Source organism: Rhinoderma darwinii, chromosome 4 (genome assembly GCF_050947455.1).
Source record: "Rhinoderma darwinii isolate aRhiDar2 chromosome 4, aRhiDar2.hap1, whole genome shotgun sequence".
NCBI classification, from domain to species: Eukaryota; Metazoa; Chordata; class Amphibia; order Anura; family Rhinodermatidae; genus Rhinoderma; species Rhinoderma darwinii.
In genome coordinates, this window is record NC_134690.1 from 33,226,420 (window position 1) to 33,239,645 (window position 13,226).

General features: G+C 42.2%; 1 protein-coding gene across 3 annotated transcripts in view; it reads left to right on the top strand.

Moving 5' to 3' along the window:
* Window positions 1-11,990, top strand: part of LOC142759117 (WD repeat and coiled-coil-containing protein-like) — a 39,145-nt gene extending 27,155 nt beyond the window's left edge. For all 3 annotated transcript variants that reach the window (XM_075860991.1, XM_075860992.1, XM_075860993.1), the window contains 2 exons: window positions 9,158-9,272; window positions 9,880-11,990. In XM_075860991.1, coding sequence (XP_075717106.1) covers window positions 9,158-9,272; window positions 9,880-10,043 — 279 coding nt within the window. In that variant the 3' untranslated portion in view covers window positions 10,044-11,990. The remainder of the gene's footprint in view (window positions 1-9,157; window positions 9,273-9,879) is intronic.
* The last annotated feature ends 1,236 nt before the right edge of the window (window positions 11,991-13,226 follow it).

Below are 13,226 nucleotides of genomic sequence, written 5' to 3' on the forward strand. Positions count from 1 at the left end.
TACATCGGGGCGTTTTTACTACTTTTACTAGCTGGGCGCTGTGAAGAGAAGTATCATCCACTTCTCTTCAGAACGCCCAGCTTCTGGCAGTGCAGACACAGCCGTGTTCTCGAGAGATCACGCTGTGACGTCACTCACAGGTCCTGCATCGTGTCAGACGAGCGAGGACACATCGGCACCAGAGGCTACAGATGATTCTGCAGCAGCATCGGCGTTTGCACGTAAATCGATGTAGCTACTTACCTGCAAATGCTGATGCTGCTGCAGAATCAACTGTAGCCTCTGGTGCCGATGTGTCCGACACGATGCAGGACCGGTGATATCGGCAGTTAACCCCTTAATTGCGGCGCTCGATTTTGAACGCCACAATTAAGGTGTTTAGCACCGATCGGCAGCCCCCATGTGAAATCACGGGGGCTGGCGATGGCAACCGGACGCCAGACAATGGCTTCCGGGCTGCTATGTACATAAACCTATGAGGACCAGCCTCTGCTGGTCCTTCTAGGCTTCCTGTCAGTGTGACTGTTACGTCACAATGACAGTTAGAGTACATTACACTACGTGTGTAGTGTAATGTATTCCAGCAGCGATCAGAGCTGCAAGTCTAAGTGTCCCCTAGTGGGACAAGTGAAAAAAGTAATAAAAAGAATAAAAATGTTTTCAAAAAAGTGTAAAAATAAAAGTTATAAGTGATATAAACAAGAACTGCTTTTTTTCCTATAATAAGTCTTTTATTATAGGAAAAAAAGTACACATATTTGGTATCACCGCGTTCGTAACGACCCCAACTATAAAACTATAATATTATATTTCCCGCACGGTGAACACTGCAAAAAAAATAAACGAAAAACAATGCCAGAATCGCTATTTTTTTGGTCACCACCCCTCACAAAATATGTAATAAAAAGTGATCAAAAAGTCGCATGTACGCCAAAATAGTACCGATACAAACTACAACCCGTCCCGCAAAAAACAAGCCCTTACACAGCTTTTTTGACTGAAAAATAAAAAAGTTACGGCTCTCAGAATATGGTGACACAGAAAATAACTTATTTTCTAAATAAGTGATTTTATTGCGCAGACGCTGCAAAACATAAACAAATTATATACATCTGGTATCGCTGTAATCGTGCCGACCCGCAGAATAAAGTATAATGGTCATTTATAGCCCAGGGTAAACGCCGTCAAAAATAAATAAAAATCATTATCAGAATTGCTTGTTTTTGGTCACCTGGCTTGCCGAAAAATTGAATAAACAGTGATCAACAAAATCGCATGTACCCCAAAATGGTACCAATGAAAAGTACAGATTGTCCCGTAACAAATAAGCCCTCACGCAGCTCCGGTGGTGAAAAAATAAAAAACGTTCCGGCTCCCAGATTATGGCGATGCAAAAATATACAGAGCGTTCCAAAAGTGGATAAGATCGTGCGCCATTTATCAGTGCGACACCGGCCACATATCTGTGGATTATTATTTATTTACCCAATTATTATACCCTCTTAATATGCCCTGATATACCCCGCACAGATTACATATACCCCCACATTATAAACTGAAATACCAGCAAAACGCCAAACAGAACAACTACCAAGCAAAATATGCGCTCCAAAAGACAAATGGCGTCCCTCCCTTCTGAGCCCTGCAGCGTGCCCAAACAGCCGTTTATGTCCACCGATATGGCATCGCCATACCCGGGAGAACAATGTTAATATTTTATGTGGTATTTGTGGCACAAACTGGGCACAACAAAACAACATATAGTGCACTAAAATGGCACATCATTGGAAAATTTTAATTTTCACTTTCCACCATCGGCTGCGCATTAAACCCATCGCGCACCATGACTTAATAGCATGTCGTGGTGTGGGGGGTGAAATATGGAGCGTCTCACGCGCTGAGCCCGCGCCATACCCTGCGGGTGTCAGCTGTGTATTACAGCTGATACCCGGGACTAACGGACAGAAACGGCGAACACGCTACAGGAGCCTGTAAAAATCACAATATACTGCAATACATTAGTATTGCAGTGAATTCTACCAGTGATCTAACGATCGCTGGTTCAAGTCTCCCAGGGGGACTAATAAAATATGTAAAAACAAAAGTAAATAGTTATTATTAGTGGAAAAAATTAAATAAATATTTAAAGTCCAAAAAGAAACCCTTTTCACATTTTTTCTCTAAAGTAATGTAAAAAAATACACAAAATTGGTATCGCCGCGTCCGTAAAAGTCCAAGCTATTACAATATACCATTATTGAACTCGCACGGTGAACGCCGTGAAAAATAAAGAATTTTAAACGGCAAAATCGCAGTTTTTTTGGTCACCCTGGCTCTACCAAAAAATGTAATAAAAAGTGCTCAAAGTCTTATGTACCAAAAATGGTACCAATAAAAACTACAGCTCGTCCCGCAAAAAATAAGCCCCCACACCGCTCTATTGACGAAAAAATAAAAAAGTTGTGGCTCTCGGAAAGCGGAAAGAAAAAACGAAAAAGAAAAAAGCAAAACATGGATCAGTTCTGAAAGGGTTAATTTCTAATAAAAAAACATTTATGACCACATGTGAGGTATTTCCGTACTCGGGAGAAATTGCTTTACAAACGTTGGGGTGCATTTTCTCCTTTGTGAAATTGAAAAAATGCAACATTTTAGTGGAAATAATGTTGATATTAATTTTCACGCCCTAATTCTAATAAATCCTGCAAAAGATGTGTGGGGCCTAAATTCTCACTATACCCCTAGATAGATTCCTTAAGTGGTGTAGTTTCCCAAATGGGGTTACTTTTGGGGGGCTTGCACTGTTTCGGTCTCTCAGGGGCTTTGCAAATTCGACATGACACCCAAAAACTATTCCAGCTAAATTTGAGCTCCAAGAGCTCCTTCCCTTCTAAGCCCCGGCGTGGGTCCAAACAGCAGTTTATTACCACATATGGGGTATTTACGTAATCAGGAGAAATTGTTTTACAAATGTTGGGGTGCATTTTCTCCTTTATTCCTTGTAAAAATTAAAAATGTCTAAGTTCTTACAGAAAAAAAGTAGATTTTTACCTTTACAGACTAATTCCAATGAATTCAGCAAAACAACTGTGGGGTCAAAATGCTAACTTTATCCCTAGAAAAATTCCTTGAGGGGTGTAGCTTCCAAAATGGGGTCACTATTGGGGGGTTTCCACGGTTTTCATCCCTCCAGTGCATTGCAAACGTGACACGGCACTGAGAACTATTCCAGCAAAATCAGAAATCCAAATGGTGCTCCTTCTCTTCTGATCCCTGCTGTGGGTCCAAACAGCAGTTTATTACCACATATGGGGTATTGCTATAATCGGAAGAAATTGCTTTACATATGTTGGGGTGTTTTTTCTACTTTATTCCTTGTAAAAATTTTACATTTCTACGTTTTTTCACCAAAAAAGTAGATTTTCATCTTCACATGCTAATTCAAATAAATTTAGCAAAAAAACTGTGGGTTCAAAATGCTAACTATACACATAGATAAATTCCTTGAGGGGTATAGTTTCCAAAATGGGGTCACTTTTGGGCGGTTTCCACTGTTTTGGCACCACAAGACCTATTCAAACCGGACATGGTGCCTAAAATATATTCTAAAAAAAAGGAGGCCCCAAAATCCACTAGGTGCTCCTTTGCTTGTGAGGCCGGTGTTTCAGTCCATTATCACACTAGGGCCACATGTGGGATATTTCTAAAAACTGCAGAATCTGGGCAATAAATATTGATGTATTACAAATGAATTTTTGAAGAAAAAAAATGAAATTTGTAAATTTCAGCTCTACTTTGCCTTAATTCCTGTGAAACGCCTAAAGGGTTAAAACACTTTCTGAATGCTATTTTGAATACTTTGATGGGTGCAGTTTTCAAAATGGGGTGATTTATGGGGACTTTCTAATATATAAGGCCCTCAAAGCCATTTCAGAACTGAACTGGTCCCTGAAAAAATAGGCTTTTGAAATTTTCTTGAAAATTTGAGAAATTGCTGCTAAAGTTCTAAGCCTTGTAACGTCCTAGAAAAATAAAAGAATGTTCAAAAAAACGACGCAAACATAAAGTAGACATATGGGAAATGTTAACTAGTAACTATTTTGTGTGGTATTACTATCTGTTTTACAAGTAAATACATAAAAATTTTGAAAAATGCAAATTTTTGCTCATTTTCTCTAAATCTTGGCGTTTCTTACAAATAAATATTGAATTTAACGACGACATTTTTTCAGTATCATAAAGTACAACATGTCACGAGAAAACAATCTCAGAATCGCTTGGATAGGCAAAAGCATTCTGGAGTTATTACCACATAAAGTGATACAGATTTGCAAAAATCGGCTGTGTCCACAAGGCCAAAACAGGCTTAGACACTAAGGGGTTAAACACTCCCGACACTTCGGTAACGTTAATGTGTGTCACTTACTCGAGACCCCGCTTGCTGTCTTTTATAGCGAGATCACAGAATCATAGAATATAGGGCACTTATAATGTGGTGACAAAGCCTCTTTAATGCCATGGTTCCCCGCAGATAACAGCTGATCACTGGGGATCAAAGCAGGGGGACTTTGTGATCAGTTTATTGTCAAGAGACCCTTCTAACAAGTAGGCCCTTTAAAGCGGTTTCCTTTTTCATACAAAATTCATGTTAGCAGAGGATTAAAATAGTGACTGAAGATTGGTGGGAGTGCCCTTTTCCTTGAGCCCTACTGTTCCCATAATAAACACTAGTCCTGGGTCTCTCTTCAAGACATTTATTTAAAGGGGTTCGAAAACCTTTGTTGATGTTCTTGGTCCCCCCCCAATAATGTGCTGATGCCAGCAGTGGGACCCGCCAGCAGTTGTTTTTATTGCTGGCAGAACGATTGGCCAGTGTCCATGGTTGCTAATGAGTAAAAATACTTTACATGGCGCGCATTGAAATCCATGCGCTGTCTGAATAACGCGGGGATGTGTTTGGTCCTTCAGAGGAAGAATCGCTCTATGTTGCACGTTCTAGCCACATTTGCTGCCGCACTCCTAGGATGTCTCCAGCTCTACTATACCTAAGTGAGAAGAAAGGACTCTCAATGGGTCCCAATTTGAGAAATCCCAATTTACAGCTCCCAGATGTTATCCTAAAAGTAAAAGTTTCCATTCCAGTCTAGGTAAACGTTTCTTTAGGACAACACGGAACAGTTCAAAAGAGGTTAAGACTGAATCAGAGGAGGATGTGGCGCCTTTAAAGGATTAATGTCTAACAAGATTAACATGGGCTGCTCCATTTGCTCTATTGGATTGTTACGTCGATGCTCGCATTTAAAGAGGAATGTTTCTATGGAGCACAACTAATGGCCCTTTTACACGCGCCAATTATCAGATAAATAATCATTGCACTGGTAACAGATCAGCCGATGAACGAACAAACGCTCCTTCATCGGCTGATTGTATCGTTTATGCAGCCTAAAATATTATCATCGTTGGCAGCACATCTCCCTGTGTAAACAAGGAGACGTGCTGCCGACATGATAGACATATATGGGGATGTGCGATCAGAGTAAGGAGCGATCGTCCCCATACACAGCTTCTTGTGAAAGGAGCACACGAGCGCCCATCAACGAGCTGTCTCGTTGATTGGCACTCGTTTACACTGACCATGGCGGGCCGTCTAAGAGTAAGTTGTAGCTTTAAAGCATAACTAAACGTTCAACAAAATTCTGACATGTCAGTGTCATGTCAGAAGTTTGGATTGGTGGGGGTCCGAGCACTGAGACCCCCGTCAATCGCTAAAACGATGCGACCGAAGTGCTCGTGTGAGAGCTCAGCTGCTTCATGTCTGTTCGGCTTTTTCCGGAAAGCCGATGTATCGGAGTACACGCTCATAGACTTTCTATTGATCCCGTACTCCGATACATTGATTTCCGGAAAAAGCCAAACAGAAACTAAGCAGCTGAGCGCTCACACAAGCGCTTCTGCTGCTTCGTTTTAGAGATTGGTGGGGGTCTCAGTGCTCGGACCCCCACCAATCAAAACTTCTGACAGGTCATTATGAGATGTCAGAATTTTGTCGAACGTTTAGTTACCCTTTAAAAAGTGCATTTTATAAGTCGACCTGCTGATATCAATGTTTCTGGAGGTTCTTGGAACTGGAGTTGAGTGTTCAAGGAGGCAGGGATTTTTTTGGACTTCCTGTCAGAAATGTAAAGAACTCTACGGTCAACCTGTCCTTGGTCAGATATGCCTGACAACAGAAAACAAAAGCTGCACTCAACTACACAGCAAAAGGACATGAGATAGAATTGAGGTCTAGTGTCCCATTACGCAGATGTAGGGGCTTTATTGTAGGACAGCAGAAGTTGGTGCAGATTATAAGGTGTGAAAGCTGCAACATGGGTCCTCCCCACATAATGAAATGGGGGGGATAATATATGGGTTTGGACCTGTTTCAGTTGCATGATCAGGAGACGATACAGTTTAGGACCCTACAAGTTTCCAGTGGCTAAAAAGTGACAACTGCTCCGGGTGCCATTTTCTGATGCCCAACGAGTTGTCAGACCAGGAGATATTGAAGCTAATTCTCTGGGTCCTGGAAAATTCTATTGAGAAACTTTTCAGTCCGCATTAATGCTGTCTGTAATAATTGGGTGGTATTGTTGTAACCAATGATATGGTCTTCAGAATGACGACCTCCTTCTCTATCCACTGGTACAGCGATTGTTCTCTGTGCTGTACGTTCCCCTTTAAAAGGAATATGTCGCTAGAAATGTTTTGTTTTTTTTTAGTTAAACTATTTTTATTTGAGTGATTACACATTTGTTTTAATTTTTTTAATTTTTTCACACGTCAGGAAATATTATAAATTAGATTCTAATTTATAACATTTCCATGTGCTGGTCACTAGAGGGAGCACTTCCCAATATTGCAGCATGGTCAATGTGGTAAAGCAACCTCATTGCTTTATAGTGCAAATTTGGGGTAGACACACTCTCTAGTGTCCTCACACAATCCCCCCTCCCTTATTCTGGCTAGTGCCAGGAGGAGGGGGTTTGAATCGTCAAACCTCCTACACTGTGTGCCGCCATCTTCTGAGCGACTGCACAGTGTAGGAGGATTAGATACAGTGGTAATCAGACAGTATAACACAAACATACACGAACGTAAAACACACATCACATACACGAACATAAATTACCTGCTCCTGCCGCCTCCGCTCCTATTCCTTGCGCCTTCGTTCCATTGAACGTATGGCCGGAAGACGCGACCGGAAGTCGTCATCTCGCATGAAAATTGCGCCGGATTTCGCTCAGCCAAAGACCTTCCTTATGGTATGTGTGGGAGCGGCGCATGTGCCGTTCCCACACAGACGGAGTACGCTGCAGAGAATGGAACGGCTCCCGTTCGCATTCTCTATGGGGATGTTTGTGCCGTATTCCATCTCTGTATGTGTCTCATCTGACCCCCATCCTACCTGGTGAGGCAGCCATTGCATCCAGACGGATTATCCATTCAAAAGTCGGTGCGCACATGTGTGTACGGCTCTTTCCAGTCTGTTCTATGGGAGTTACGGAAACGGACGAGCAAGCGTGCACATTACCGGCCACCTCTCCATTCTCCGTCTGGATGACATTGCTGGATGGGGTCAGGTGACAATCGTTCTGGACATAGGATATGCCATAAAAAAAAATGGCAGCCCCCGTAGTGAAGTAAAAATAAAAAAAAAAGCAAAAAGTAGAACACACGAACACAAATAAATACACTTTTATTTTTTTATCATACTAAAAGCAATATGATAAAAAAAAAAAAAAAGTTCACGACACCTTTCCTTTAAGGAACATTTGCAAGCTTTTTCCGTCCTTCCCTGCGGAGAACATGCATTAAGTAGATATCATCCAATTATTGCTGTCGTTCTGAAATTACCAGAGACTTTCGAGGACCTCGCCGTGATAGGCCATCCCCACCAGCGTGGGGAGGGGGACGCGTGGCGGAGTATTGATTTATTCCTGCAGTAATTGGATTTGTCAGCTCAAGCTTTTATGTCAGACTGATAAAGATTCAGTTGCAGCTCTGGGAAAAAGTCTGAGAAAAAGAGAGGAGCCGCCCTGTGGATTAGAGTGCTTGGGCCACAAACAGATGGCTGATATTGGATATATTCCACACGCCATTTTTATTTTATTTCTAAAAGAATCCAGCAAAAATACACTAAAAAAAACATATTTTGTATTCATAATGAATGTTTCTTGTATGTATGGAGGCCAGTGAATAAGCATCTCCCTTGGGATAACGGGTTATTCTCACCGTAGACCTGGCATATCCACAGGATCCGCACCTATATCCAGAACGGGGGTCATCTGACCCCCATCCTACCTGGTGAGGCAGCCATGGCATCCAGACGGATTATCAATTCAAAAGTAGGTGCGCACATGTGTGTTCTATGGGAGTTACGGAAACGGACGAGCACGCGTGCACATTAACGGCCACCTCTCCATTCTCCGTCTGGATGACATTGCTGGATGGGGTCAGGTGACAATCGTTCTGGACATAGGATATGCCATAAATATCTAAAGTGGGAATAACCCTTTAAGAGAAGGAACATGGCGGGACTGGGTCATGTGACCCCTGTTCTGGAGATAGGTGCGTGTCACAAAGTGGGGACTGGCATCTATCAGACAATTATGGTATATCCTGTGGATATGTCTAAGGTCGGAATAACTGTAAGAAAAGATGGTGCTGCTTTAAGACTTGATAAATTGGCTTGTCTTAGATTATGGGTTTATGCTGCACAACGAATAAGCTGATGCTATGGAGTAGATAATAGATTTTATTCTGGAGATCCAGCTTGTTGGATTTCTACTCGTCCAATATTGTGGTATGAAGAAGCAAAAATAATCGGCGTATAAAGAAGATGTGCAGTTGTTACTGCCTTTGCACAATGGGAGTTTGAGGTAGTTTGGCTTATTGCTGTTTTTACTTTGCTTTACACTGCAGCTCTGCTTTCTCACATTGGTTGCAGTTTATAAGCACAGGTTCAACAGAAAATCAGCACATAAAGAGCTAATTTCCATTACACAAGGGTTAAGCAATTATAAACTGTATTGCAAAAACGGTTCCAAATACCCATTTTGCTCAATAGAAAATAATTGACAGCCTTCATATTATAAATTTCCCTTTATACCTACAGAGGAATCACTCGGACAGTTCGCTGGTCAAAAAGTCAGTTTTGCTGTGCGACAACAAGCTGCGTCTCGTCACCATCCAGGAGCTCTTCTGTCTGTCACTGGTGGAAATGCAGCTGGGTGAGTTAAGAGTTGCCCCGGTCTATTGCCTGTAGAGGTATATTTTGCATTTGTGATGTCATTCTCACACTTTTTCTAAGACCCTGACAACATTTTTGGTATAAATATGCTGTGGTATTAAAGGGGATATCCTAGTAAATTAGTCATCTCCATACATTACTGAGCAGCTCCCGTGCTTCTAAATTTCTATGTGCTCAAATTGACCCCCCATGTGCCTCCAATTTGAGTTCCATGGCATACTATATCTGAGTCGCCATATGGCAGCGCATGGTGTATCATGGACTCGTAGGGACTCCGGTTGGCGCTGTTCAGACAGGCTTAGACGTGTATGATCCCGCAGGAAGAAGGTAAGTGGCTGCCTGACACCTTTGGTGCCGTTTATCCCCATGAAAAGCTCTAGAGTTGGGGACATAAAATCCATCAATCTGTCATCCTACGTAGCTGCAGGATCTGATAACTAAAATCTAATATACACATGGCCGGCTTTATTCAAATGACTGGAGAAGGTTTTTGTTTATGGCACGAGATTCTCCAGCATGTTTGCCATACTCTCCCGTTTCTAATTTACAGATCACTAAAATGGCTAACCCTGATTTCATTCTTTCAGGCTCCTCTTCTTGGATTACCCTGACAGCTGACAACGAAGGCTTCGTCCCTTTGACGTTTTCGGCCAATCAGGAACTGTACATCAGAGATGCCAGGGGCTCGCCCGTATCTCCACTGAGCTCCGACAGTGTCAATCAGGCAGAGCCCCCCAACAGCATCGCATAATGTGTACTGTCCAACCGGAGCCGTGCTGCTGTGCAGCTTAACCGTATGCACTGGGGTTGAGCCTCCACCACCCACATACTACAATATCCTGTAAATATCCATTTCCAATCTGTAAACTTCTTCAGCGACTGCAGACTGTTGTATTGATTCTTTACTTTCCTCTGGTGCTGTCGGGATAGTATCCCGGTGTTTTGTGCAATACACATCCTAGATCTCCTGGACTCCACCCTGAACCTACATGTAAGGGGTTCACTTATTATTTAATAATACATATGAGGTCTATGATGTCACAGGAGCGAATTTGTGATGGAATGAAATCCACATCCATCAATATTTATTAGAATGAGCAGACGATGACGTCGGAGAGAGATTTGCTCATTATCATAGTGAATTGTAAGTGTTTCTGATGTGATTGTACTGGCGTGTGTCAGTATTTGCAGTATTTATTGCTAGATATTGAAGTACTGGTGGACATGCATGAGGAATGTATTCTTGTTAATGCATGTACCTGCACTGATCGTATCTATAGTGTATGTGCGGCATATTCCATACATGTGGGAGATGATCTGTTACGGTTCAGAATATAAATTAATGACCACTATTATGTGGGTAGGGCCAGTGTTATATAGAACAATGTGCAAGCGCTGAGAAAGGTGCATTTTATCGGCATTGATGTTCATATTTACTGCGGTTAAGACATTTCGACACCAAAATTTCTGCTTCGAAAAATCTGGTTAATAACTCTGCTATGGACATGCTGCCTGACAGCCCCAATATCCGTCTGTCTGAGATTACGCTAAATAAGAACGCGAGATGAGGAATAGCAAGACATGTCTACTGCCATGCTGCGTTTTTTTAGGACCGTGCCAATCCAGCTTTCAGCTGAGTTATGTTCTGTCTGGTTGCTTGGGATAAACTGCCTAACAACCGGCCTTTTCTGTGGGGTTGTCGAGCAGCATGTCCCTAGCAACCAGCTTGTCTCAAATTACGTCTACAGCTCAAGACAGAATTGCCAAGAAGTCTTGGCAGGACCCCTGTACTGTCATATTAGCCATTTTTTTTTATAAATACATTTAGGTGGAAAACCTCTATAAATCATCCATACACTAGATCCCTGTTGGTGGATCCAGCAGTATTCGGCAGAATTCAGACAAACGTAGAGTACATCCGTTTGACGGCCGTTAAAACAGCGGCCGTCACACGGACGCATCTATTTCAATGGGGCCGTTGTTTCAACGGACCGTGTGAAGGGTCTGTTGAAAATTAGAACATGTCCTATTTTGTTCAGTTTTCGCGGATCCCTCGATAGGCTCAAGTCTATGTGGATCTCTGAAAACGGAACCCGTAAGGGGGCAACTTGGATGTGAAAAATGTCACATTTTTTTATGTCAGTTTCCTCACGTTCGTGTGAATCTGGCCTTAGTGATCTTATTTATATAGGACATCCATTAACATCTACTCTCAAGGTAGAATTAATGCATATTTATTTGTATTTTTTAATTTTTTCCATTGGTTTCCCCTCTAAGAGAAGCAGCAAAGAAGTTTCTCAAACCACCCCATCCCCTGCAAAGCATGTTTTTGTAAAGGAGGACGTCTGCAATAATTGTAATATCCCAATGGGATATATTAGTAGGGTGCATTGTGATGTATGTTTCGCTAGTCCACAAAAAATTTGCTCTGGAGGGCCCGGCACATCCATGAATGGCTTTTTGATGTAGATAGAGGCCTTGTCATGCTTCATCTTACATGTGGTGGCTCCCCGAGAGATTACAGCTGATCCCTGGGGCTCCCAGCAGCAAGACACCCAGTGATCAACTTATCATTCGGGGGACTTTCTAACAAAAAGGTGTTTCCAAAGTGGCCCGTCCATTTCTACTGTTCTTTAATGGTTTGTGGAAACATCAGTAGAATTGATTATTTTAAATTAAAGGGACCCTAGTACCATCATCACTCGTATTGGTTGCTGCATTCCTGAAGTTCAGATCCACCAGCAATGGTCTATGGGGGCCTGGCTGGTTCTCGTCTGAGGTTTATTGTCTGGAGGAACCTACGGGACGGATTATTTCTGCCTAATGCTATGGACACAACACACCCCGGCATTTACTGTGTCTGGCAGCCTCCCATCTTCCTCTCCTCCATATAATAAACATGCATTGGATATTTTATTTCAGCCAAAATGTCTGTTGACAGACAGTTACAGAATGCAAATGACCAATTTTACGTCCTATTCATGTCTCCGCAAGGGTCCCTCAGATCATGAGACTGTAACATTGATCCCCCAGCCAGGACGTGTATTACGACATTGATTGTAATGCTGGATACAGAAGCTCAAGTGGTTGTTTATTTTTTTCGCCATCATGAGAGAGAGAGAGTGCTTATTCTTGCTGAATGGACACGCCAGGAGCCATATAGTCCATGTGGATAAATACCCTACTGGCACTTCGCTGACTCCTAGGGTCTTCTGTAATTTGTCTACCCCTAGTTGGATGGATTTAATATGCAATTATTTATACAGTCCGTTATAGATGGAGCATGAGCACTCGCCTATCTGACCATTGTGAAGTCAGTATCTGTATGTAAATCTGTGTCTGTATCCAGCATAAGAACTAGAATGTCAACTTTTTATTATTGGGTCAAAAACCATGACCTCTATAAGAATGTAAATGAATGTACCAGTTGTGGGATGCTCTTACAATTATGTGTATTTCTCGTCTTCCATTCTACCATATCTCCTAATCCTTGAACTTGTCCAGAATTAAAGGGATTGTCCCACCATTCAATATCATATTAATTAAATAGATCATAAAAAAAATAAACTGTTTTGCTATTTACGTGCTGTTTAAAAAAACAATCCAGTGACATTTGACAATTACGTGCATACTATTGTGCCACTGGGTCTTCAAAGTGTATAACCGTGTACAAGTCCACCTACTGTGCTGAAGCTGGTGGACATGCATGCTCCATCACTCTCCCCACAGCCAGGTCTTTGCATAGTGATCATCTGTTTACTGCAGAACAGCCAATAGAAATAGCTTTCTGCCCTGCTTGTCAGGGAAGGAGCAGAGCCTCTGCAGTAAAATGGCAGTATGGTGGAGGAGACTCCTCAGCTTAGAAGGAGCAGAGCCTCTATCGTAGCATGGCAGTATAGCTGAGGAGACTCCTCAGCTTGTAGGGTTATGACCA